Source organism: Ammospiza nelsoni, chromosome 28 (assembly GCF_027579445.1).
Source record: "Ammospiza nelsoni isolate bAmmNel1 chromosome 28, bAmmNel1.pri, whole genome shotgun sequence".
NCBI classification, from domain to species: Eukaryota; Metazoa; Chordata; class Aves; order Passeriformes; family Passerellidae; genus Ammospiza; species Ammospiza nelsoni.
Window position 1 is genome coordinate 197,134 of NC_080660.1, and position 24,680 is coordinate 221,813.

Sequence of the window (24,680 nt, forward strand, 5' to 3'; positions counted from 1 at the left end):
ATACTAAAGAAATAAATAATCATTAATTAATAAATTTATTCTCATTAGGGACAACGCTAGAAGGAATTAGGAGTGAAATCCTGATTTTCCAGAGGATTTTTTTTTTTCACCCAGGAAAGCCACAAAATATTTTTAAAATTTCCTGAAATCCCTTGGGAGAGAGTTCCCGGGAAACATTCCGAAAATCCCGAGGTTTTGAACCAAAACTCCTCTCTCCTTCGCTATTCCCAAATTCCTTCTCCAGGCTGGAAAAAAGTCAGGAAATTTTGGAATAAAAAGGAGAAAATCGGGGGGGAAAGCGGGAATTCCACGGAGGGAGAAGTTTGGAAGTTTCCCTTTGGCGTTTTAAGGCGGAATTTTGTTTTTTTTCCGTGATCCTGCCCTTGGCTCCTCCTCTCCTACAGCCCTCCCCTTTCCCCCTGGGTTTCCGACCCTTTCCCGGCTGTTTCTCCGTACAAATCCAACGAAACTCCTGGAATTCCCATTCTCAGCCCGGTTCAGGATGGGTAAGAGATCCCAAAATCCCCAACAATCCCAAAAAACCCCAAAATCCCGGGATTTGCTGCTTTTGGCTTCCCGGGGTTGGAGGGGGGGGGGGGTGGGTGTCAAAGTCCGGCTTTTCCCTGGATTTAAATATTTAAATATCCCCTAAAAACCCCGTGGGTTTTAATTAAGAGCTCGAATTCCTTCATTAAAATCCATTTTCCCTCGAATTAATTGGGAATTTATAATCCCTAAACTTCCAAAAACTGGGAGAAACTCCGGGATTTGCTGCTTGGGAACGGGAAAAACGCTCGGAAAAATCCTTAAAGATCAGATTTGAGCTTTTCCCTGACGTATTCCGTATTTATGGGGATAAATCCTTGATTTCCAGGATCGTTTTCCTGATTATGTTTTGTGAGGATAAAACCTCGGGTTTCCATGAACTTTGACTTTTGGCTCTGTGGGAAAAGTGGGAGGGGCCAAAAAGTTGCAAGCCATTTCCATGGGAAACAGGAGTTCAAAACAGGGGGGAAATATCAGGAATTTTGGGATCAAACCCAGCCAAACATGAGGAATTAGTAGCAGGAATGTGTAGCCAAAAATTATCAATATTCTAACCAAAGATATACTGAATTTCCTGGAATTTTTTTCACTCCCAAGTGGAATTTTTTGAGGAATTTTTTTGGGTCCAAGTTCCTGGAAGTCAATAAATAACTTTGGGAATGATTGACACGCCTGGTATGATCTGGGAGCTCAAAAACTTGGGAATTATGGAAGGAAATAAATCCTGGAATGTTCTGAAAAATGAACTCCCTAAATCCCTTGAGAATTTGTTTTTTTGGGAGAAGATTCTTGAAATTCCTGGATTTTTTCCAGTGGCTCCTCTGTTGTTTACAATTGAATTTGAATTTGATTTTTCCCAAATTTACTCTGGATTTTCCTCCCTGGAACTTGGAATATTTTTGATATTAAACCCTGGAATTACACAGAAACTCCCATTTTTTTTCTAGCCCTTGCTAAAATCCCAAATTTATCCCTCCTAATCTGGCACTTTGGGACAACTCAGGGAGCCCAAAGCTGGGATAAATTCCAATGGGTTTTTCCCCTGGAGAGCAAAGGCACAAAAACTGGCAATTGGGAATGAGGAGCTGGGAATAAGGAAGTGGGAATGGGGAATTCCGTGGGTTTAAGGCTGGGAGATGGCAGTGGGGAATTGCCAATGAGGAGCCAATAGAAGGCCCCAAATTCCCAGGATTTTTGGGATGTGGAAGTGATGGAATTTTGCCCTATTCCAGCAGGAAAATGCGGAGCGTGCGGGCCGGGCTATGCCAGTCCTCTGGAGGCCATGAAAGGCAAGTGCTGGAATTGGGCATTCCCAAATGCTGGAATTGCTGGGAGCTCTGGAACTGGGGATCTGAGCCCCTGGTGTTCCCGCAGGGCCCCGGGAGCAGCTGCTGTACCTGCCCTGCATCTACCGGAACACCGGGATCGGCATTCCCGACTTCCTGGCCACCGTGGACGTGGATCCCAAATCCCCTCGGTACTGCCAGGTAGGGCCTGGGAGAGCCCGGGGGATCCCCAGTCCGGGGGAGTCTGCGATCCTGAATCCAGGAAAATCTGAGGGAACGTGGCATCCTGAATCCAGGAAAATCCAGGGGAATCTGGGGTCCCCAGTCCAGGAGAATCTGGGAGAACCTGGGGTCCCAAACCCAGGAAACTTCTGGAGAGCCTGGGGTCCTGAATCTGGAAAAATTCAGGAAAACCTGGGATCCTGAATCTGGGAAAATCTGGGGTAATCTGGGATCCCAGATCTGGAAAACCCAGGAGAACCTGGGGTCCTGAATCTGAGAAAATCTGGGGGAATCTGGAAAAATCTGGGGGAATCTGGGAAGATCCAGGAGAACCTGGCATCCCACATCCAGGAAGATTCAGGCTCCCAAGTCCTTCCCGGCCCTGGCAGGGACAGCAATGCCGGAATTCAGGGAAGGGGGATCTGGAGCTGGATCCCCGTGGTTCCACAGGTGATGTTTCACAGGTGATGTTCCACAGGTGATGTTTCACAGTGATGTCTCACAGATGGTGTTTCCCAGGTTATGTTCCACAGGTGATGTTCCACAGGTGATATTTCACAGCGATATTTCACTGTGATGTTTCCCAGGTGATGTTTCACAGGTGATATTTCACAGTGATGTTCCACAGGTGATGTTCCACAGGTGATATTTCACAGTGATGTTCCACAGGTGATGTCTCCCAGGTGATGTTTCACAGTGATATTTCCCAGGTGATGTTCCACAGATGATGTCTCCCAGGTGATGTTTCACAGTGATATTTCCCAGGTGGTGTTCCACAGGTGATCCACCGGCTGCCCATGCCGCACGTGGGGGACGAGCTGCACCACTCGGGCTGGAACGCCTGCAGCAGCTGCCACGGGGACCCCGGCAAGTCCCGGCGCTTCCTGATCCTGCCCAGCCTCGTCTCCTCCCGCGTCTACGTCGTGGACGTGGCCACCGATCCCAGGGCTCCCAGGCTCCACAAGGTTTGCAATTCCCCCCTTTTTCTCTGCTTTTTCCCACTTATTTTTCCCTTTTCTCGTCCATTTATCCCAATTTCTTCCTTCATTCCCTGATTTATTTATTCCCTGATTTTTCCCTTTCTTCCCATTTTTTCCCCCTTTTCCCTTCAAACATTCCCACAAACCTTTGCCTGCAAATTCCCATTTCCCCCCCTGCCATCTGATTTCCAAGAACTTTCCCCATTTTTCCCAGAATATTCCCCATTCCAGGTGGTGGAAGCTGAGGAATTTTCCCCATTTTTCCTGGAATTTTCCCCATTTTCCCCCGTTCCAGGTGGTGGAAGCCGAGGAGCTGGCCCGCAAGGCCAACGCCGCGTTCCCGCACACTTCCCACTGCCTGGGCTCTGGGGAAATCCTCATCAGCTGCCTGGGGGACCCTGATGGCAACGGAAAAGGTTCGGAATTCCTCCAGATTCCATAAAAACATCCACAGGGATTCATTTTTGTGCAAAATCCTACAAAATCCATGGAATATGTGGAATTTTCCCGGAATCTTTAGCACATTCCTGCAGGTTTTTCATTGATTTTCTAGACTGCTTTTGTGTTTCATTTAATTTAAAAATGGAAGCAGATATTCATAAATAATTTGCTTTATTTAAAGCAAAATAATTTTAGGAATTATTATAGGAAAATATAAAATCCTAGGAAATTATTTTTATTACCAATAATAAAATAATGTGGAATAATTTTAGAAATCATTAGTAGTAGTAGTAGTAGTAGTAGTAGTAGTAGTAGTAGTAGTAGTAATAATAATAATAATAATAATAATAATAATAATAATAACAATAAAAGAAGTGTAGTTTTTTTTAAATTGCTTTATTTCAAGCTCTATAAATCGTTCCAAACTCCTTTTTTTGGGAATTTTTTTCCAGGCACTTTTGTCCTCCTGGATGGAGAAACCTTTGAAGTGAAAGGAAATTGGGAAAAGGGAGGAAAAGTCCCAAATCTGGGCTACGACTTCTGGTACCAGCCCCGGCACAACGTCCTGCTCAGCACCGAGTGGGGTGTCCCCAGGGTCCTGGCCCAGGGATTCAATCCCAAGGATGTGGAGAAAGGTCAGTGGGAAATCTGGGAAATTACATTTGTGAGAGCAGAAACTCATGAAAAAAACAGTTTTTGAGAGTCAAAACTCTGAAAAAAATCCAATTTTTGCATGCAAATTCTTTTAAAAAAATCCAAATTTTGACCTTAAAAACTGCTCAAAAATTCAATTTCCCATCTCTAGAATCTCTAAAAAAATCCCAATTTCTTTTAAATCCCGCTTTTACCCCCAGTTTCACTCCAAACCGCTGACTACTCCATAGAAAACAGGAATTTAGGGAATATCTCCCCTTTCCAGGGCACTACGGGCGGCACATCAATGTGTGGGACTGGCATGAGCGGCGCCTGGTGCAGGAGCTGGACCTGGGCATGGGCTCCATCCCGCTGGAAATCCGATTCCTGCACGATCCCAGCGCTGCCCAGGGCTTCGTGGGCTGTGCCCTCAGCGGGGACATCTGGAGATTCTACAGGAACCCCGTGAGCTCTGGGATTTGGGGGGAAATGTCAGAGAATCGGGGCTTTTTCCATGCTATAATGGGGCATTTTCCATGGTTTCATTGCCCTGAGCAGGGACATCCGGAGATTCTACAGGAACCCTGTGAGCTCTGGGATTTGGGGGGAATCATCGGGGAATTGGGGCTTTTTCCATGCTATAATGGGGGATTTTCCATGGAATCCTGGGGTTTTTCCATGGTTTCATTGCCCTCAGCGGGGACATCTGCAGCTTCCACAGGAACTCTGTGAGTCCTCAAGATTTGGGGGAAATCTGCTGGGAGTTGGAGCTTTTCCCATGTTATAATGAGGGATTTCGGGAGTTTTTCCATGGAATTCCAGGGGTTTTAGGGAAATCTCAGGTTTTATTGCCGTGGGATTGTGGGGTGGAGTGGATATTCCATGAATTTTGGGAATTAATTCTATGTTTTCCGTTCTCAGGAAGGAAAATGGGAAGCAGAGAAGGTGATTGAGGTGCCCAGCAAGAAAGTCCAGGGATGGCTTCTCCCGGAGATGCCAGGTCAGTGGGAGAAATTTGGGAATTTTCTCATGGATCAAGAGTGGATTTTGGCGGGATTCTATCCTTAAATGGCAAAAAATTCCAAATAATGGGCGTTTTTTTTTGAGGGAGAGTTTTGGGATGAGCAAAGGAACCCCGGAGTGGGATTTGCTCTGTGCTGGGGGTGGGATTTTCCAGGAAAATCCTTGGAATTTGAGTCTGGATTTCCTCAAGGATTCTGGAATGATCCAACTCCTTCCCAACCCCATTTTTTGGCGTTTCCATGTGGGAATTTGGGGACTTTGGGGATTCTCTTTGCTCCCATTCCCTGATTTTCCTCTGGAATTCCTCGGTAAGGGCTGATCACGGATATCCTGATTTCCCTGGACGACAGATTCCTGTACTTCAGCAACTGGCTGCACGGGGACGTGCGGCAGTACGACATCTCCGACCCCAAAAACCCCAAACTAGTGGGGCAGGTGAGGAGGAAATTCCCAAAAAACCCAATTCCCTCGGTTTTGAAGGGATTCATTCAGATTTTCCATGGATTTTAACGGTTTTCCAGGTTTTTCTGGGAGGCAGCATCTCCAAAGGGGGAGCTGTGACCGTAGTGGAGGATCGGGAATTGCAGGATCAGCCAGAGCCGTGCGTGATCCAGGTGATGAATCCCAAATTTTTTTCCCCGACTCTTCCTGCATTTTTGGAAATTCCCGACATCCATAACACCTCCTGAGGTTGTTCCCACCTGGATTTTGCTTCCTCAGGGGTGGGTTTCATCCCAGAAATCCCAATTTTCCCTCAGAAAAAAATCATGGAATTAAGAAATTTGGGGGAAAAAATTTCTCCCCAAAGCTGGGGGTTGGCCATTCTCAACTCTGGGATTTTGGAGCCCTGGATGGTTTTTCCCAATTCAGGGGAAGCGGATCCCGGGGGGGCCGCAGATGCTGCAGCTCAGCCTGGACGGGCGCCGGCTGTACGTGACCACGTCGCTGTTCAGCGCCTGGGACCGGCAGTTCTACCCCAGCCTGCTCAAGTGAGACATAAAGATCAATAACAGCCTATCAGCTGGGTATTGGCCAGGTATTGATTGGGTACTGATTGGGTATCACCTGGGACCGGCAGTTCTACCCCGGCCTGCTCAAGTGAGCCCTCCCGATCAATAACTGCCTATCGGCCGGGTATTGGCTAGGTATCGGTTGGGTATTGATTGGGTATTGGCTGGGTATTTATTGGGTATTGGTTGGGTATTTATTGGGTAATAATTGGTTAAAATTGGTTAACAGTTAGTTGTTGGTTATTATTAGTTACTGATTATTGATCAGTTATTAATTGGTTATTAATTGATCATTAATTGGTTTATAACTGGTTGTTGATTCTTATTGGTTGCTGATTATTAATTGGTTATTGATTGGTTAATTGATTATTAGTTGATTGTTAAATGGCATTTAAACTAATTGGTTTTTAATTGGTTTATAATTGATTCATAATGTGTTATTAATTGGTAATAATTGGTTGGTAATTCCAAATGTAGGGGGGGGTTTTGATGGGGAATTTTGGGATGAATTTTGGGTTATTAATTGATGATTAGTTCGGTTTTAGTCTCAGCCCCCGTTATTTTTGTTCAATTGCTGCAGGGAGGGCTCGGTGCTGCTGCAGCTGGACGTGGACACGGCGCGGGGGGGCCTGGCCATCAATCCCGAATTCCTGCTGGATTTCGGGAAGGAGCCGGGCGGGCCCTGCCTGGCGCACGAGGTGCGCTACCCGGGGGGGGACTGCACCTCCGACATCTGGCTGTGAGCCCGCCGGAATGCTGGGGAAATCTGGGAATGATTGGGAATGACTGGGAATGATTGGGAATGTGGGACTGCACCTCCGACATCTGGCTGTGAGCCCGCCGGAATGCCGGGGAAATCTGGGAATGATTGGGAATGACTGGGAATGATTGGGAATGTGGGACTGCACCTCCGACATCTGGCTGTGAGCCCGCCGGAATGCCGGGGAAATCTGGGAATGATTGGGAATGACTGGGAATGATTGGGAATGATTGGGAACGTGGGACTGCACCTCCAACATCTGGCTGTGAGCCCGCCGGAATGCCGGGGAAATCTGAGAATGATTGGGAATGATTGGGAATGATTGGGAATGTGGGACTGCACCTCCAACATCTGGCTGTGAGCCCGCCGGAATTCTCTGCTCCCATTCCCTGATTTTCCTCTGGAATTCCCTCAAGAAGGGCTGATCATGGATATCCTGATTTCCCTGGACGACAGAATATTTGGGAATATTTGGGAATGTGGGTACTGCACCTCCACCATCTGCCTTTGATCCCCGGAAATTCAGGATTTATCCCATTTTTTCCACACACCTTTCCTCTCTCCATTCCTTTTCCCAGGGAATTTGGGGTGCCTGGGGCTTCATCTGCTCGCGGAGCACCCTCTCCTAAAAATCATCTCTGAGATTTCTGATCAAAAATCAAAACTCACAATAAAATTCTTCTTCCAGCAGCTGAAATTCCCTTTTTTTTAGGGTTTTTGGGCACTTTTGGCAATTTTGGTTAAAAAACCGTCATTTTCTGACATTTTTCCCTCTTCTTTTGTTGCCTAAAGATAAGCTAGGGATAAAATGAGGATAGAATAGGAATAAAATACAAATTAAGTAGGGATAAAATAGTGGTAAAATATGGATAAAATCGAGGGGAAATAGAGAAGAATAAAGATAAAAAAGAGGAAAAAATAGGGGGGAAATAGAAATATAAAATCGAGAAAAATAGGGGGAAATTGATGACAAATGCGGATAAAATGCCCAGCTGGAAGCAAACCCCGGGAAAAGAGGCAGCGCCGGGAATTTCCCCCAGACCCTTCCCGCGATCCCGGCTCTGCCCGCGGCCCCCCCGGGATTGGTTTGTCCCGGGATTTTCCGGGAATGAGCCTCGGGAAGCGGCGGCTGATGCAGGAAACAACTTTATTGATGGCAGGGAAAGCGGGGACAGGGACAGGGACAGGGACGGGGACAGGGATGGCCGGGAATGGCCCGGGACACCCCGAACCCCGAAATCACCCGAGGGGACCCCAAAGCAGGAATCGCCCGTGGGATCCTAAAGCCCAGAATCACCCGGGACACCCCGAACCCATCACCCGGGGCACCCCACAGCCCCGATCCCCCCCAGCCCCATCACCCGGGGCACCCCACAGCCCCAATTTCCCCCCGGGACCCCGATCCCGCCCCGGCGCCCTTTGCCGAGCGCGGCGCTGCCGGCGCCGCTCAGGGCAGGGTCACGGATTTGGCATCGCCGCCAGGGAGGCGGATCTGGTGCGCCAGGCACGGCCCGTTGGGCTCCTTGCCGAAATCCACCAGGAAGTTCTTGTTGACGCTCAGGCCGCCCTTGTCCGTGTCCACGTCGAGCTGCAGCATCACCGAGCCCTCCCTGCGCGGGGACAGCGGCGGCTCAGGGCGACAGCGACCCCCGGGCCCGCCCCGAGCCCGCTCGGAGCCGCCACAGCGACCCCCGGGGCCGGGGCCAGCGGCACGGGCTGGGATGGGGGCGGCTGGGGGTCCCCAGTTCCCGATGGAGGGGACAGGATGGGCACAGGGACACCTTTGGGTCCCCAAATCCCGATGGATGGGCACAGGGACACCTTTGGGTCCCCAGCTCCCTCAGGACGGGCACGATTCCATCCAGGACGGGCTCGGCGCCGTTTCCCCTCCGCAGCTCCCCCAGGCTCGGCTCGGGCTCTGCCCGGCCAGGCCGGACCCCCTTGCGCTGAGCTCGGCCCGGGCTCTGCCCGATCCCGACCCGGCCGGCAGCGGCTCCGGGGCAGCCCCGGGGGGGTCGCGGCCCCTTCCCCGCTCCCACCGGGCCCGGGCAGCCTCGGGCAGCCGCGAGGGGCTCACTTGATCAGGCTGGGGTAGAACTGCCGGTCCCAGGTGCTGTAGAAGGAATTGGTCACGTAGAGCCGCTTCCCGTCCAGGCTCAGCTGCAGCGCGGCGGGGCCGCCGTACACGCGCTTGCACTGGGACACAGGACATGGGTTACTGGGGGCACTGGGGGCACTGGGACACACGGACTGGGGGCTCTGGGGGCTCTGGGACACAGGACTGGGGTTACTGGGGACACTGGGAGCACTGGGACTGGATTCCAGCAGGGGCACTGAGAGCAGGTTCAGGCTCATGGTCAAGTGAGGACACACACACTCACACTCAGGTGAGCACACACTCACACTCAGGTGAGCACACACACTCACGCACAGTCCCACGCTCGCGCTCACCCCCGGTCCCGCCCCCAGTCCCGCCCAGGCGCGCCGGCCCCGCCCCGCTCACCTTGACCACCAGCGGCTCGGGCTGGCACTTGAGCTCCTCGTCCCTGCACACGGTCACGGGGCCCCCTCGCAGGATGCTGCCCCCCACGAACACCTGCAAGGGCCGCGCTGGCACACGAGCGTTCCCCGGCCCGGCCCCCCGGGCCCCCCGGCCCCCCGGCCCGGCCCTGCCCCTCACCTGCCCCACCAGCCGCGGCTTGCAGCTCCGCGACAGCTCGTACTGCCGGATGTCCCCGTGCAGCCAATTGCACACGTACAGGAACCGGTCGTCCTGGCTGATGACGAGGTCCACGATGAAGGCTGCGGGCAGAGCCGGGGCTCAGGGGCACGGCCAGCACCGGGGGAGCCCACACGGGCCTGGCCTGAGCTGGGCTTTGGGGCAGGGACCAGGACTTTGGGCTCGGTCAGCATTCGGGCTCAGTAATCATTTGGGGTCAGCTCTGATTTGGGGTCAGTCAGGATTCGGGGTCACCCCGCAGGATTCGGGGTCAGTCAGGATTCGGGGTCACCCCGCAGGATTCGGGGTCAGTCAGGATTCGGGGTCACACCGCAGGATTCGGGGTCAGTCAGGATTCGGGGTCACCCCGCAGGATTCGGGGTCCCCCCGCCGGCTCTGGGGTCACCCCGCAGGCCGTGCCCGGCTGCAGAGCTCGCCCAGCGAACAGGAAGGCCACCCCCGAGGGCACACGCACCCGGCATCTTGGGCATGATCCAGCCCGACACGTCCTTGGCCGGGATCCGGATCACCTCCTCCACGGCCCAGTTGTCTCTCTGCACAGGGACACCGAGCCCGGCTCAGCCCGCGCTGCCCCGCCCCGAGCCGAGCCGAGCCGAGCCGAGCCGGGCACGACGGGCTCAGCCCCCGCACCCTCCCCGCTCCCGCTCCCCGCCGCCCCGCACTCGCCTCGCAGGATTTGTAGAAGCGGAAAATGGCCCCGCTCAGGGCACAGCCCACGTAGCCCTCGGCGGCCTCGGGGTTGTGCAGGAAGCGCACGGTCATGGGCAGAGAATCCTCGCCCAGGTCGAAGCACTGCGTCAGGCTGCGGCACGACAGGTTCCACACGTTCAGGCGGCGGCCGAAGACCCCTGCGATACACGGGGGAGAGGCTGGGGGCGGCCGGGGAGAGACCCCGAGGGGCTCCTGGGGGGGCATCGGCACGGGAAGGGCAGGAACCGGGCAGGGGGAACTGGGAAATGCGGGAACCGGTGAACTGGGAAATGCAGGAATTGGGCAGGGGGAACTGGGAAATGCAGGAACCGGGGAGGGGGAACTGGGAAAGGCAGGAATTGGGAAATGCGGGAACTGGGAAGATCACAGAGAAATGCAGGTTTTGGGGAGAACACAGAGAAATGCAGGTTTTGGGGCAGCAGGACCCTGCCCACCCGGTGTTCCATCCGCTGCCACCCGCGTGTCCCTACCTTTCTTGAGGTCATCGGGGTTGAAGCCGCGCCCGGCCACTCTGGGCACCATCCCGGCCGAGCTGACCAGGACGTTGTGCCGGGCCTGGTACCAGAAGTCGTGCCCGGTCGGGGGAGCCTCACACTCGTTCTCCCAGTTGCCCTTCAGCTCGAAGGTCTCTCCGTCCAGCACCACGAAGCCACCTGGGACACACGAGGGACGGGCGGGGACAAATCCAGGCTTCTGCATTTCCAGCAGGACCTCCGGGGTGGGAGTTCGGGCAGGGAAATGGGAATCCCGGCAGGGACATGGGAATTCGGGCAGGGAAAATTCACCTTTGCCGTGGCCAGCGGCGTCGCCCATGTTGGCGACCAGGACGTCGCCGTTGGGCAGGGGGTGGGTGACGGACAGGTAGCCCTTGTTGCACTTCCAGAACACATCCACGGGCTCGATCATCTGCACGAACCAGCGCCAATTTCAGCCTGCGCCTGCTCGGCGCCTTTCCCGGCCGTACCACAGAATCCATCCATCCATCCATCCATCCATCCATCCATCCATCCATCCATCCATCCATCCATCCATCCATCCATCCATCCATCCATCCCTCCCTCCCTCGCTGCCCCGACTGCCCCGGCCGTACCTTGCAGATCCGCGGCGCCCGGCACTGGGAGCCCACATCCACCACGTAGATGCGGGAGGAGATGAGGCACGGCAGCACCAGCTTGGTCCTTTTGGCCGCGGCGCCGCCGTCGAAGCAGCCGCAGGCGGGGCCCCAGCCCGCGCAGTGCAGCTCGTCCTTGAGGTTGGGCATGGGCAGCCGGTGGATCACCTGGGCACGGCCAAGGCAGCTCAGGCCGGGCCGAGCCGGGACAGCCCGCGGGGAGCGGCCCCGGGGCCGGGGGAGCCCCGGAGAGGGGCCGGGAGAGACCCCGGGATTTGGGGAGCCCCGGAGAGGGGCCGGGAGAGACCCCGGGATTTGGGGAGCTCTGGAGAGGATTTGGGGAGCCCCGGAGAGGGGCTCGGGGGGCGGCCGGGAGCAGACGGGACAAAGTGACAAAGGCTTTCCTCGGTTCCCCGGCACAAAGAGCTGCCCGGGCGGCCCCGGAGGGCTTGTGGGGCGCCGCCCCGGCTCGGTCCCGCCCCGGGAGCCCGGCACGGCTCGGTACCTGGCCGTAGTGGCAGGAGCGCGGGTTGAGGTCCACGGTGGCCAGGAAATCGGGCTGCTCGATGCCGGTGCTCCTGTAGGTGCAGGTCACGTAGGCGACCTCCTCCCGCGGGGCTGGGGACACAAGAGCGGCTCGAACCGCGCCGAGAGCCCCGAACGGCACCGGGAGAGCCGCGGGCAGCTCTCCGCAGTGGCCGCCCTGGTTTCGGGCTGCTGCCGTTCCCTGCCGCTCCCCCCGCGCCGCTCCCGAGCCGGGAACCGGCAGGAGCGACCTCCGGCAGCCCTGGCCAAGGGGCCCGGCACCGGCCCCGAGCTCGGGGGACCCCAAAGAGCCCAAACCCCCCCGGCCCAGCCCCGCCGCAGGGGCAGCACTCGCCTTTCAGCACGTCGGGGCACGAGGGGTACTCGTAGCACGGAGCTCTGCATCTGTCTGGGGAGCAGAGGGGACACCGTGAGCGCGGCCCGGGCCCGCACCGAGCCCGCTCCGGAGGGGCCCTCCCAGCCCAGGGACCCCCGGGGCCACCGCGGGGACGGGACAGAGCCTGGACGGGACGGGACGGAGCCGGGATGGGGACAGAGCTCTCACCCGGAGCTGGCACAGGACGGGGACAGAGCTGTCACCCGGAACCGGGAAAGGATGGGGACAGAGCTGTCACCCGAGAGGGGACAGGGACAGAGCTGTCACCCGGAGCTGGCACGGGACAGGGACAGAGCTGTCACCCGGAACCGGGACAAGACGGGGACAGAGCTGTCACCCGGAGCTGTCACCCGGAGCCGGGACAGGGACAGAGCTGTCACCCGGAGCCGGGACACGCTGGCAGCTCCAGCTCGGACAATCCCTCTGGATCCCGGGGCCCCGGGGCAGGGCAGGGCAGGGCCCCCAGGAGCCCCCGAGATCCCGCAGCAGCTCCGGGAGCAGCGGCCCCGCGGGCAGAGCTCGGGCCCGGCTCCCCGCTCGTGCCCGGGGCACAGAGGCACCTGTGCCAGGTGTGCCCAGGGAATGCCCAGGGGTGCCCGGAGCCGGTCTCGGGCCGGCGCTGCGGGCCCGGGGCTCGGGGGCAGCCGCGGGGGTCCCTTACCCATGGCTGCAGCTCTGGGGGTCGCGGCGCTGGCGGCGGACGAAGGAGCCGGAGCTGAGGGGCAGCTGCTGCTGTCTCGGGGCTGGAGCGGCTGTGCCGTGCCCTGGCTGCTCCCGGGGGCCTTTTATCCCCGCCGAGGGGCGGCGGGAGCGCGGCCAAGCCCAGGGAGGGGCTGCCCAGCGCTTGGGAGGGGCCGGCCCGCCGCTGCGGCTTCTTTCCTCCTCCCCGCCGCCAATCTGCGCCCAAATCTGCTGCTCGCTGCAGCTCCCCAAGCCTCAAAGCCCGGGGCCGGCCCGGCCGAGCCCGCCTCGCCCCGCACGGAGCGGCTGCACCGCCCGCAGCGCCCCCGGCCCGGCCCGGGCACCCCCAAACTGCTCCTGCTCCCGACAGGGGCACCCCGAGCCCAGCGCCGGCCCGGGGCTCCCGAGGGTCCCCGCTGGCCCCGCAGGGTCCCCGAGCGGGCTCTGCCGGGGACGGGAGTTTGGGAGCCCGGGGACAGCGGGATGGGCCCGGGGACACCGGGATGGGCTCGGGGTCACCGGGATGGGCTCGGGGACACCGGGATGGGCTCGGGGACACCGGGATGGACTCGGGACACCGGGATGGGCTCGGGGACACCGGGATGGGCTCGGGGACAGCGGGGATGGGCTCGGGGTCACCGGGATGGGCTCGGGACAGCGGGATGGGCTCGAGGACAGCGGGGATGGGCTCGGGGACAGCGGGATGGGCTCGGGGAGCTGCTCAGGGGATCCCGGGGATGGGACAGACCCCGGGGACACCGGGGGCCCTCAGGAAACGCCCCCCGAGCCCCCCTGGGGCAGCTTCAGCCCGGGCAGGACACGGGGCGGCCTCCATGGGTGGCACCTCTGGGTGGGGACCTGCGGTCAGCTGGGGACAAGGGGGATTTGGGAGCTCGTGGCTGGCAATTGGGGCTGGAAGCGTCACCCGAGACTGTCCCCCACCCTCTGGTCACCCCCAAGTGTCCCCCAGGCCCTGGGCCATGCCCAACCCCAGCCCCGGGTGCCACCAGCAGCACAAAAGTGGTACCAGCCGGGCTGGATTTGACACAAATTGTGCTGAAGCGGCCCCAAAGGAGCCGAGATCTCGCTCCAGGCCCCTAGGGCCCCCAGCAGGGTCCCCTCCCGAGGCCACAGCCAGGGACACTCAGCGCCCCGGAATGCGGCTCCAGCCCCGGGGGAGGGCGCCGGGACACGGAATTGCTGCCGCCAGCAGCGCGGGGACACCGCCCGGCCCGGGGCCCGGGGACGGCCCCGCAGCGGGGACAGCTCTGCCCCCGGCCGCTCCGGGACAGCCCCGGCACCGGGCAGCGGGCACAGGGCAGCGGGCAGCGGGTACCGGGCAGCGGGTACAGGGCAGCGGGCAGCGGGCACAGGGCACAGGGCAGCGGGCACAGGGCAGCGGGCAGCGGGTACCGGGCAACGGGTACAGGGCAGCGGGCAGCGGGCACAGGGCACAGGGCAGCGGGCACAGGGCAGCGGGCAGCGGGTACCGGGCAACGGGTACAGGGCAGCGGGCAGCGGGCACAGGGCACAGGGCAGCGGGCACAGGGCACAGGGCAGCGGGTACAGGGCAGCGGGCAGCGGGCAGCGGGCACAGGGCACAGGGCACAGGGCACAGGGCAGCGGGCACAGGGCAGCGGGCACCGGGGACAGGGCAGCGGGCAGCGGGCAGCGAGCACAGGGCAGCGGGCAGCGGGCACAGGGCACAGGGCAGCGGGCACAGGGCACAGGGCAGCGGCACAGGGCACAGGGCACCGGAGACAGGGCACAGGGCACCGGAGACAGGGCAGCGGGCACAGGGCAGCGGGCACAGGGCACACGGCAGCAGGCACAGGGCACAGGGCTGCGGGCACAGGGCACAGGGCAGCGGGCACCGGGCAGCGTCCCCACGTGCCCGCGCCTCCCTCCCCTGGCGCTGCACACCCGCTCATTAGCCAGCTCATTAGCCCGCCCCTCATTAGCCAGCTCATTAGCCCGCCCCTCATTAAGGAGCCGCGCTGTTCCCGGTGGCTTCCCGAGCTGACGTCGCCGTGTCCCTCCCTGTCCCCGCTCGGCGCTCGCGCGTCCCCGCGGCGCTGATAACAGCGAGATAAGCGCGGGCTCAGCGCAGCGCGCGTGGCCGCAGGACAAGCCCGGCACCCTCCGGGCGCTGCCCCCGCCCCGCCGGCCGCTCCGGCTCCTCCGGCCCCGCCGGGGTTTGGGAACGCGCCGGGACGGGCCCCGCTCCGCCGCCACCTCGGACAGCTCCCGGCTCCGGCTGCGGCCCCGGCGAGGCTTCGGCTTCCCCCGAGGCTGCCGCAGCGAGGCCGGGGCTCCTTCAGCGCCTCCCGCTCCTAAATCGCGATTTCCTGCGCTTTTGTCCCATTCTCCATCCTCCGTTCCCGGCCTCGGCCTCAGCCGGGCACTGAGCACCGGCAGACTTCGGGGAAACGTTTGTTTCACGCAGGGAGCCCCAAATCGCGCTGCTCGTTCGTCCCCGGGGGCTGCAATTCCACCCAGGAGCGGCCCCGTGGGCCCCGCAGCGTTCCCGGCTCTCCCATCAGAAAACCTCGAGCTCAAATTCCCTTCCGAGCCACGAATTCCCTGATTTTCTGATGATTCCGATGTGGGAAAAGGGCGATTTTTGGGAGCTGGCTCCCGAGTTCACAGGAAAATGTGACAAACCCCGAAATTCCCCGGCCAGTGGAAGGCAGGTGACGCTGGGAGTTTGTTCCCCGCTCCACCATCAGAAAAAAACAGGGAATAAATCACACTTGGGGGAATCTGTGAGCTTTTCTTTGGTTCCAAACCCGGGGGGGCTCCGCTGCAGCGGGAGCGGGGCCGCGATCCCCCGGGTCGGGCTTGGAACGGCACAGAGAGAGGACATTAATCGCTGTCCCTGTCCCGCTCCCCCTGTCCCCGCCCCTGTCGCTGTCCCTGTCCCACTGTCCCCCTGTCACTGTCGCTGTCCCTGTCCCCCTGTCACTGTCGCTGTCCCCCTGTCCCCGCCCCTGTCCGTGCCGAGGGGGACACGCGGGGGGCCCGAACCCCGAACTCCCTCGGGGTCGTTCCAGGGACCACCCGGATTCCCCGAACCAGCAGGAAGAGCCGCCCGGGAGGGGCCGCTGCCCTGGGCCGGGTCCCAAAACTCCCAAAGCTTTGAAGCTTTTTGGGCGAGCAGCCCCCGAGGAGCCGCCGCAGCCCGAGATAATTCCAGGGCGTCTCTCGTTCCTCTGGATCCGCTTGGAATGAGGGACTTGAAAGGCTCGGGGTGGCCTTTCCTCGCTCCACGGGGCAGGAATGTCCAGCTCCGAGAGGCTTTCGGGATGGGCGGGACAGATCCCAGACGAATCCCTTCCAAACTGGGGGAGACGAACGCGATCTGCAGTGTCAGGAACGGAGAAATCTGATTTTCCCGGATTATGGGAAGTGGGGATGAGCAGGAGAAGCCGGGAAACTTCCCGAACCGGGCTGGGGGGACGCTGCCCCCACCTCTGGTCATGGAAAAGCCGCAGATGAGCACAGGGAGAACCAGCCCGGCTCACCTGAGCGCAGGGAGGGGCAGGAAGTAATCCCAGCCCTTATCAGCAACTTTATCTTATCAGCCGCAGCTTTATCTTCTCCCGGCTAGGCTCACCACGGGAATTTCGAGCTCTCCCAAACGCTCATTTGCTGTGGTTTTTGTAGGATTCGCTGATTTTGGGGGGATTAAGGAACTGGATTTGCTGTTCGAAAATAGCGCTGAGTGCTAAAGGGACCTTTAGGAGAATTTCAGAATTATTTGGGTTTGGAAATTGCACCGAGTGTTAAAGGGACCCTTACGAGAATTCCAGGATTTCTGGGGTTGGAAAATCCCTCCAGGATCATCCAGTCCAAGTCGGGACCAAACCCCCCGGTCACCCAGAAAAACGTCCGGGAATTCTGCAGGGGTGGCCGCTCCGAACCTCCCCGGGCAGCCCCTGCCGAGGCCTTTTCCCTTTTCCAGGAAGAATTTCCCCAGATTTACCACCCTGAGCCCCCCCTGGGGCAGGTCGAAGACGTTCCCTCTGGTCCTGGCCCCATTCCGGGCATCAGATCCCAAATCCCTCCGGGCAGATCCCAAATTCCCCGGGATCCCCCTTTGATCCAGGCGGAGGTCCCGGTGCCCCCGGGGTCTGTCCCCGTCCCCTGGATCCCCTGAGCAGCTCCCCGAGCCCATGCCGGTGTCCCCGAGTCCATCCCCGCTGTCCCGAGCCCATCCCGGTGACCCCGAGCCCATCCCCGCTGTCCCCGAGCCCATCCCGGTGTCCCCGAGCCCATCCCGCTGTCCCGAGCCCATCCCGCTGTCCCCGAGCCCATCCCCGCTGTCCCGAGCCCATCCCCGCTGTCCCGAGCCCATCCCGGTGTCCCCGAGCCCATCCCGCTGTCCCCGAGCCCATCCCGCTGTCCCGAGCCCATCCCCGCTGTCCCGAGCCCATCCCCGCTGTCCCGAGCCCATCCCGGTGTCCCCGAGCCCATCCCGCTGTCCCCGAGCCCATCCCGCTGTCCCGAGCCCATCCCCGCTGTCCCGAGCCCATCCCGGTGTCCCCGAGCCCATCCCGCTGTCCCCGAGCCCATCCCGGTGTCCCCGAGCCCATCCCCGCTGTCCCGAGCCCATCCCGCTGTCCCGAGCCCATCCCGCTGTCCTCGAGCCCATCCCGGTGTCCCCGAGCCCATCCCGGTGACCCCGAGCCCATCCCGGTGTCCCCGGGCCCATCCCGCTGTCCCCGGGCTCCCAAACTCCCGTCCCCGGCAGAGCCCGCTCGGGGACCCTGCGGGGCCAGCGGGGACCCTCGGGAGCCCCGGGCCGGCGCTGGGCTCGGGGTGCCCCTGTCGGGAGCAGGAGCAGTTTGGGGGTGCCCGGGCCGGGCCGGGGGCGCTGCGGGCGGTGCAGCCGCTCCGTGCGGGGCGAGGCGGGCTCGGCCGGGCCGGCCCCGGGCTTTGAGGCTTGGGGAGCTGCAGCGAGCAGCAGATTTGGGCGCAGATTGGCGGCGGGGAGGAGGAAAGAAGCCGCAGCGGCGGGCCGGCCCCTCCCAAGCGCTGGGCAGCCCCTCCCTGGGCTTGGCCGCGCTCCCGCCGCCCCTCGGCGGGGATAAAAGGCCCCCGGGAGCAGCCAGGGCACGGCACAGCCGCTCCAGCCCCGAGACAGCAGCAGCTGCCCCTCAGCTCCGGCTCCTTCGTCCGCCGCCAGCGCCGCGACCCCCAGAGCTGCAGCCATGGGTAAGGGACCCCCGCGGCTGCCCCCGAGCCCCGGGCCCGCAGCGCCGGCCCGAGACCGGCTCCGGGCACCCCTGGGCATTCCCTGGGCACACCTGGCACAGGTGCCTCTGTGCCCCGGGCACGAGCGGGGAGCCGGGCCCGAGCTCTGCCCGCGGGGCCGCTGCTCCCGGAGCTGCTGCGGGATCTCGGGGGCTCCTGGGGGCCCTGCCCTGCCCTGCCCCGGGGCCCCGGGATCCAGAGGGATTGTCCGAGCTGGAGCTGCCAGCGTGTCCCGGCTCCGGGTGACAGCTCTGTCCCTGTCCCGGCTCCGGGTGACAGCTCCGGGTGACAGCTCTGTCCCCGTCTTGTCCCGGTTCCGGGTGACAGCTCTGTCCCTGTCCCGTGCCAGCTCCGGGTGACAGCTCTGTCCCTGTCCCCTCTCGGGTGACAGCTCTGTCCCCATCCTTTCCCGGTTCCGGGTGACAGCTCTGTCCCCGTCCTGTGCCAGCTCCGGGTGAGAGCTCTGTCCCCATCCCGGCTCCGTCCCGTCCCGTCCAGGCTCTGTCCCGTCCCCGCGGTGGCCCCGGGGGTCCCTGGGCTGGGAGGGCCCCTCCGGAGCGGGCTCGGTGCGGGCCCGGGCCGCGCTCACGGTGTCCCCTCTGCTCCCCAGACAGATGCAGAGCTCCGTGCTACGAGTACCCCTCGTGCCCCGACGTGCTGAAAGGCGAGTGCTGCCCCTGCGGCGGGGCTGGGCCGGGGGGGTTTGGGCTCTTTGGGGTCCCCCGAGCTCGGGGCCGGTGCCGGGCCCCTTGGCCAGGGCTGCCGGAGGTCGCTCCTGCCGGTTCCCGGCTCGGGAGCGGCGCGGGGGGAGCGGCAGGGAACGGCAGCAGCCCGAAACCAGGGCGGCCACTGCGGAGAGCTGCCCGCGGCTCTCCCGGTGCCGTTCGGGGCTCTCGGCGCGGTTCGAGCCGCTCTTGTGTCCCCAGCCCCGCGGGAGGAGGTCGCCTACGTGACCTGCACCTACAGGAGCACCGGCATCGAGCAGCCCGATTTCCTGGCCACCGTGGACCTCAACCCGCGCTCCTGCCACTACGGCCAGGTACCGAGCCGTGCCGGGCTCCCGGGGCGGGACCGAGCCGGGGCGGCGCCCTCCAAGCCCTCCGGGGCCGCCCGGGCAGCTCTTTGTGCCGGGGAACCGAGGAAAGCCTTTGTCACTTTGTCCCGTCTGCTCCCGGCCGCCCCCCGAGCCCCTCTCCGGGGCTCCCCAAATCCTCTCCAGAGCTCCCCAAATCCCGGGGTCTCTCCCGGCCCCTCTCCGGGGCTCCCCAAATCCCGGGGTCTCTCCCGGCCCCTCTCCGGGGCTCCCCCGGCCCCGGGGCCGCTCCCCGCGGGCTGTCCCGGCTCGGCCCGGCCTGAGCTGCCTTGGCCGTGCCCAGGTGATCCACCGGCTGCCCATGCCCAACCTCAAGGACGAGCTGCACTGCGCGGGCTGGGGCCCCGCCTGCGGCTGCTTCGACGGCGGCGCCGCGGCCAAAAGGACCAAGCTGGTGCTGCCGTGCCTCATCTCCTCCCGCATCTACGTGGTGGATGTGGGCTCCCAGTGCCGGGCGCCGCGGATCTGCAAGGTACGGCCGGGGCAGTCGGGGCAGCGAGGGAGGGAGGGATGGATGGATGGATGGATGGATGGATGGATGGATGGATGGATGGATGGATGGATGGATGGATGGATGGATGGATGGATTCTGTGGTACGGCCGGGAAAGGCGCCGAGCAGGCGCAGGCTGAAATTGGCGCTGGTTCGTGCAGATGATCGAGCCCGTGGATGTGTTCTGGAAGTGCAACAAGGGCTACCTGTCCGTCACCCACCCCCTGCCCAACGGCGACGTCCTGGTCGCCAACATGGGCGACGCCGCTGGCCACGGCAAAGGTGAATTTTCCCTGCCCGAATTCCCATGTCCCTGCCGGGATTCCCATTTCCCTGCCCGAACTCCCACCCCGGAGGTCCTGCTGGAAATGCAGAAGCCTGGATTTGTCCCCGCCCGTCCCTCGTGTGTCCCAGGTGGCTTCGTGGTGCTGGACGGAGAGACCTTCGAGCTGAAGGGCAACTGGGAGAACGAGTGTGAGGCTCCCCCGACCGGGCACGACTTCTGGTACCAGGCCCGGCACAACGTCCTGGTCAGCTCGGCCGGGATGGTGCCCAGAGTGGCCGGGCGCGGCTTCAACCCCGATGACCTCAAGAAAGGTAGGGACACGCGGGTGGCAGCGGATGGAACACCGGGTGGGCAGGGTCCTGCTGCCCCAAAACCTGCATTTCTCTGTGTTCTCCCCAAAACCTGCATTTCTCTGTGATCTTCCCAGTTCCCGCATTTCCCAATTCCTGCCTTTCCCAGTTCCCCCTCCCCGGTTCCTGCATTTCCCAGTTCCCCCTGCCCAATTCCTGCATTTCCCAGTTCACCGGTTCCCGCATTTCCCAGTTCCCCCTGCCCGGTTCCTGCCCTTCCCGTGCCGATGCCCCCCCAGGAGCCCCTCGGGGTCTCTCCCCGGCCGCCCCCAGCCTCTCCCCCGTGTATCGCAGGGGTCTTCGGCCGCCGCCTGAACGTGTGGAACCTGTCGTGCCGCAGCCTGACGCAGTGCTTCGACCTGGGCGAGGATTCTCTGCCCATGACCGTGCGCTTCCTGCACAACCCCGAGGCCGCCGAGGGCTACGTGGGCTGTGCCCTGAGCGGGGCCATTTTCCGCTTCTACAAATCCTGCGAGGCGAGTGCGGGGCGGCGGGGAGCGGGAGCGGGGAGGGTGCGGGGGCTGAGCCCGTCGTGCCCGGCTCGGCTCGGCTCGGCTCGGCTCGGGGCGGGGCAGCGCGGGCTGAGCCGGGCTCGGTGTCCCTGTGCAGAGAGACAACTGGGCCGTGGAGGAGGTGATCCGGATCCCGGCCAAGGACGTGTCGGGCTGGATCATGCCCAAGATGCCGGGTGCGTGTGCCCTCGGGGGTGGCCTTCCTGTTCGCTGGGCGAGCTCTGCAGCCGGGCACGGCCTGCGGGGTGACCCCAGAGCCGGCGGGGGGACCCCGAATCCTGCGGGGTGACCCCGAATCCTGACTGACCCCGAATCCTGCGGTGTGACCCCGAATCCTGACTGACCCCGAATCCTGCGGGGTGACCCCGAATCCTGACTGACCCCGAATCCTGCGGGGTGACCCCGAATCCTGACTGACCCCAAATCAGAGCTGACCCCAAATGATTACTGAGCCCGAATGCTGACCGAGCCCAAAGTCCTGGTCCCTGCCCCAAAGCCCAGCTCAGGCCAGGCCCGTGTGGGCTCCCCCGGTGCTGGCCGTGCCCCTGAGCCCCGGCTCTGCCCGCAGCCTTCATCGTGGACCTCGTCATCAGCCAGGACGACCGGTTCCTGTACGTGTGCAATTGGCTGCACGGGGACATCCGGCAGTACGAGCTGTCGCGGAGCTGCAAGCCGCGGCTGGTGGGGCAGGTGAGGGGCAGGGCCGGGCCGGGGGGCCGGGGGGCCCGGGGGGCCGGGCCGGGGAACGCTCGTGTGCCAGCGCGGCCCTTGCAGGTGTTCGTGGGGGGCAGCATCCTGCGAGGGGGCCCCGTGACCGTGTGCAGGGACGAGGAGCTCAAGTGCCAGCCCGAGCCGCTGGTGGTCAAGGTGAGCGGGGCGGGGCCGGCGCGCCTGGGCGGGACTGGGGGCGGGACCGAGGGTGAGCGCGAGCGTGGGACTGTGCGTGAGTGTGTGTGATCACCTGAGTGTGAGTGTGTGTGTCCTCACTTGACCATGAGCCTGAACCTGCTCTCAGTGCCCCTGCTGGAATCCAGTCCCAGTGCTCCCAGTGTCCCCAGTAACCCCAGTCCTGTGTCCCAGAGCCCCCAGAGCCCCCAGTCCGTGTGTCCCAGTGCCCCCAGTGCCCCCAGTAACCCATGTCCTGTGTCCCAGTGCAAGCGCGTGTACGGCGGCCCCGCCGCGCTGCAGCTGAGCCTGGACGGGAAGCGGCTCTACGTGACCAATTCCTTCTACAGCACCTGGGACCGGCAGTTCTACCCCAGCCTGATCAAGTGAGCCCCTCGCGGCTGCCCGAGGCTGCCCGGGCCCGGTGGGAGCGGGGAAGGGGCCGCGACCCCCCCGGGGCTGCCCCGGAGCCGCTGCCGGCCGGGTCGGGATCGGGCAGAGCCCGGGCCGAGCTCAGCGCAAGGGGGTCCGGCCTGGCCGGGCAGAGCCCGAGCCGAGCCTGGGGGAGCTGCGGAGGGGAAACGGCGCCGAGCCCGTCCTGGATGGAATCGTGCCCGTCCTGAGGGAGCTGGGGACCCAAAGGTGTCCCTGTGCCCATCCATCGGGATTTGGGGACCCAAAGGTGTCCCTGTGCCCATCCTGTCCCCTCCATCGGGAACTGGGGACCCCCAGCCGCCCCCATCCCAGCCCGTGCCGCTGGCCCCGGCCCCGGGGGTCGCTGTGGCGGCTCCGGGCGGGCTCGGGGCGGGCCCGGGGGTCGCTGTCGCCCTGAGCCGCCGCTGTCCCCGCGCAGGGAGGGCTCGGTGATGCTGCAGCTCGACGTGGACACGGACAAGGGCGGCCTGAGCGTCAACAAGAACTTCCTGGTGGATTTCGGCAAGGAGCCCAACGGGCCGTGCCTGGCGCACCAGATCCGCCTCCCTGGCGGCGATGCCAAATCCGTGACCCTGCCCTGAGCGGCGCCGGCAGCGCCGCGCTCGGCAAAGGGCGCCGGGGCGGGATCGGGGTCCCGGGGGGAAATTGGGGCTGTGGGGTGCCCCGGGTGATGGGGCTGGGGGGGATCGGGGCTGTGGGGTGCCCCGGGTGATGGGTTCGGGGTGTCCCGGGTGATTCTGGGCTTTAGGATCCCACGGGCGATTCCTGCTTTGGGGTCCCCTCGGGTGATTTCGGGGTTCGGGGTGTCCCGGGCCATTCCCGGCCATCCCTGTCCCCGTCCCTGTCCCTGTCCCTGTCCCCGCTTTCCCTGCCATCAATAAAGTTGTTTCCTGCATCAGCCGCCGCTTCCCGAGGCTCATTCCCGGAAAATCCCGGGACAAACCAATCCCGGGGGGGCCGCGGGCAGAGCCGGGATCGCGGGAAGGGTCTGGGGGAAATTCCCGGCGCTGCCTCTTTTCCCGGGGTTTGCTTCCAGCTGGGCATTTTATCCCCATTTTATCCTTTTTATTTTCCCCTCCTTTATTCCCGTTTTATCCCTGTGGGCTCCTGGAGAAGGTTTTGCCCAGAAATAAAGTGGGATCCAGGTGGATATAAATATAGTGGGATCATCCAGGTGGATATTTGGGATAAATCCTCCCCTGGCCCAGGTTTTGCCATGGATTCCCCATCCCTGGAATTGCCCCAGCCCAGCTCGGGCAGCTCTTGGAGGCACCTTGGCCAGCAGGAGCCGCCCAAAGGGGTTGGACCAGATGACCTTTGAGATCCCATCCATCCCACAATCCCAAAAAAATCCCACAATCCCAAAATCCCAAACTCGGCAAGGTTCCGAATGCGGAGCTGGCTCTGACTCAGCCTCACCTCACCCCCTGCAATTAAAACCCCTATTTCCAGTTCTCCCCTTCCCTATAAAAATCTGCAAGCTCCCTGAAATTCCTTGGGAATGTGGGAGTTCCCTTCCCCAAAAAATTCCCTGGGAATGTGGGATTTCCCTTCTCCCAAATTCCCTGGGAATGTGGGATTTCCCCTTCCCCGTCCCAAAGGAGCCCCTGGAAAAGTCGGGAAGGTCCAGATCCTCTTCCCTGCACGTCTCGCACGCCCCGGGAATTTTGGGATTTGGGAATTTGGCAATTGCGGAGTTGGAAATTTGGGAATTCCAGGATTTGGGAATTCGGGAATTCAGAAATTTGGGAATTCCAGGAGTTGGGAATTGCGGGACGCGCGTGACCCGCGGGATGAAATAAATCCAAAGAAAATCCTTTTCCTTTTCCTTTTCCTTTTCCTTTTCCTTTTCCTTTTCCTGCTCCGGAGCTCTCCTTGCACACTCCTTGCACGCGCCTTGCACACTCCCCGCACACGTGACACACCCGTTGCACAACCCCCCCACGTGACTTCCCCGCGTGACCCTACCTTGCACACGCGCACGTGACACGCGCACGTGACACACACCCGTTGCACAACCCCCCTCACACGTGACCGCCCCGCGTGACCCGTTTGCACACTCGCCGCACACCCGTCTCCCCTCGCGCCGCTCGCCCCGGCCAATCAGATCGCTGTTGCCAGGCAGATTTCGGCCCCTCCCGCCCCGCCACATCCGGGCGCTCACCCCCAGCTGAGGGGGGGGGGGACGGCTCAGCCAATCACAGCCGCGAGTGCTGCCGTATCCGGGCAGACCAGCGCCGTTACAGCCAATCAGAAAAAAACAAGGGGCCGCGCGCGCGGCGAGCGAGGGGCGCGTCCACTTTCGG

General features: G+C 61.9%; 3 protein-coding genes across 4 annotated transcripts; 2 read left to right on the forward strand and 1 right to left on the reverse strand.

Moving 5' to 3' along the window:
• The first annotated feature begins 389 nt into the window (after positions 1-389).
• Positions 390-7,591, forward strand: SELENBP1 (selenium binding protein 1). Of its 2 annotated transcripts, XR_009420118.1 has the most exons (13): positions 390-506; positions 1,779-1,835; positions 1,921-2,033; positions 2,834-3,019; positions 3,330-3,450; positions 3,928-4,110; positions 4,395-4,573; positions 5,030-5,108; positions 5,445-5,566; positions 5,653-5,745; positions 6,002-6,120; positions 6,722-6,957; positions 7,152-7,591. XR_009420118.1 is itself a non-coding variant. In XM_059490234.1 (12 exons), the coding sequence occupies exons 1-12, from the start codon at positions 503-505 to the stop codon at positions 6,882-6,884; spliced, it is 1,419 nt and encodes a 472-aa protein (XP_059346217.1). In that variant the 5' UTR covers positions 390-502; the 3' UTR covers positions 6,885-7,591. The 2 variants fall into 2 exon arrangements, 1 of the variants encoding a protein (XP_059346217.1); XM_059490234.1 differs by having other exon boundaries at positions 6,722-7,591.
• A 757-nt stretch (positions 7,592-8,348) lies between these two features.
• Positions 8,349-13,050, reverse strand: LOC132084767 (methanethiol oxidase-like). The gene is made up of 12 exons (XM_059490018.1): positions 12,723-13,050; positions 12,344-12,397; positions 11,969-12,081; positions 11,443-11,631; positions 11,138-11,258; positions 10,823-11,005; positions 10,308-10,489; positions 10,096-10,174; positions 9,582-9,703; positions 9,405-9,497; positions 8,979-9,097; positions 8,349-8,511 (listed from the first exon to the last, which is right to left on the reverse strand). The coding sequence occupies exons 1-12, from the start codon at positions 13,048-13,050 to the stop codon at positions 8,349-8,351; spliced, it is 1,746 nt and encodes a 581-aa protein (XP_059346001.1).
• A 5,229-nt stretch (positions 13,051-18,279) lies between these two features.
• LOC132084768 (methanethiol oxidase-like) lies at positions 18,280-22,955 on the forward strand. Its single transcript, XM_059490020.1, has 12 exons — positions 18,280-18,607; positions 18,933-18,986; positions 19,249-19,361; positions 19,699-19,887; positions 20,068-20,188; positions 20,321-20,503; positions 20,837-21,018; positions 21,152-21,230; positions 21,623-21,744; positions 21,829-21,921; positions 22,207-22,325; positions 22,793-22,955. Exons 1-12 carry the CDS (start codon positions 18,280-18,282, stop codon positions 22,953-22,955), a joined length of 1,746 nt encoding a protein of 581 aa, XP_059346003.1.
• Positions 22,956-24,680: the final 1,725 nt, after the last annotated feature.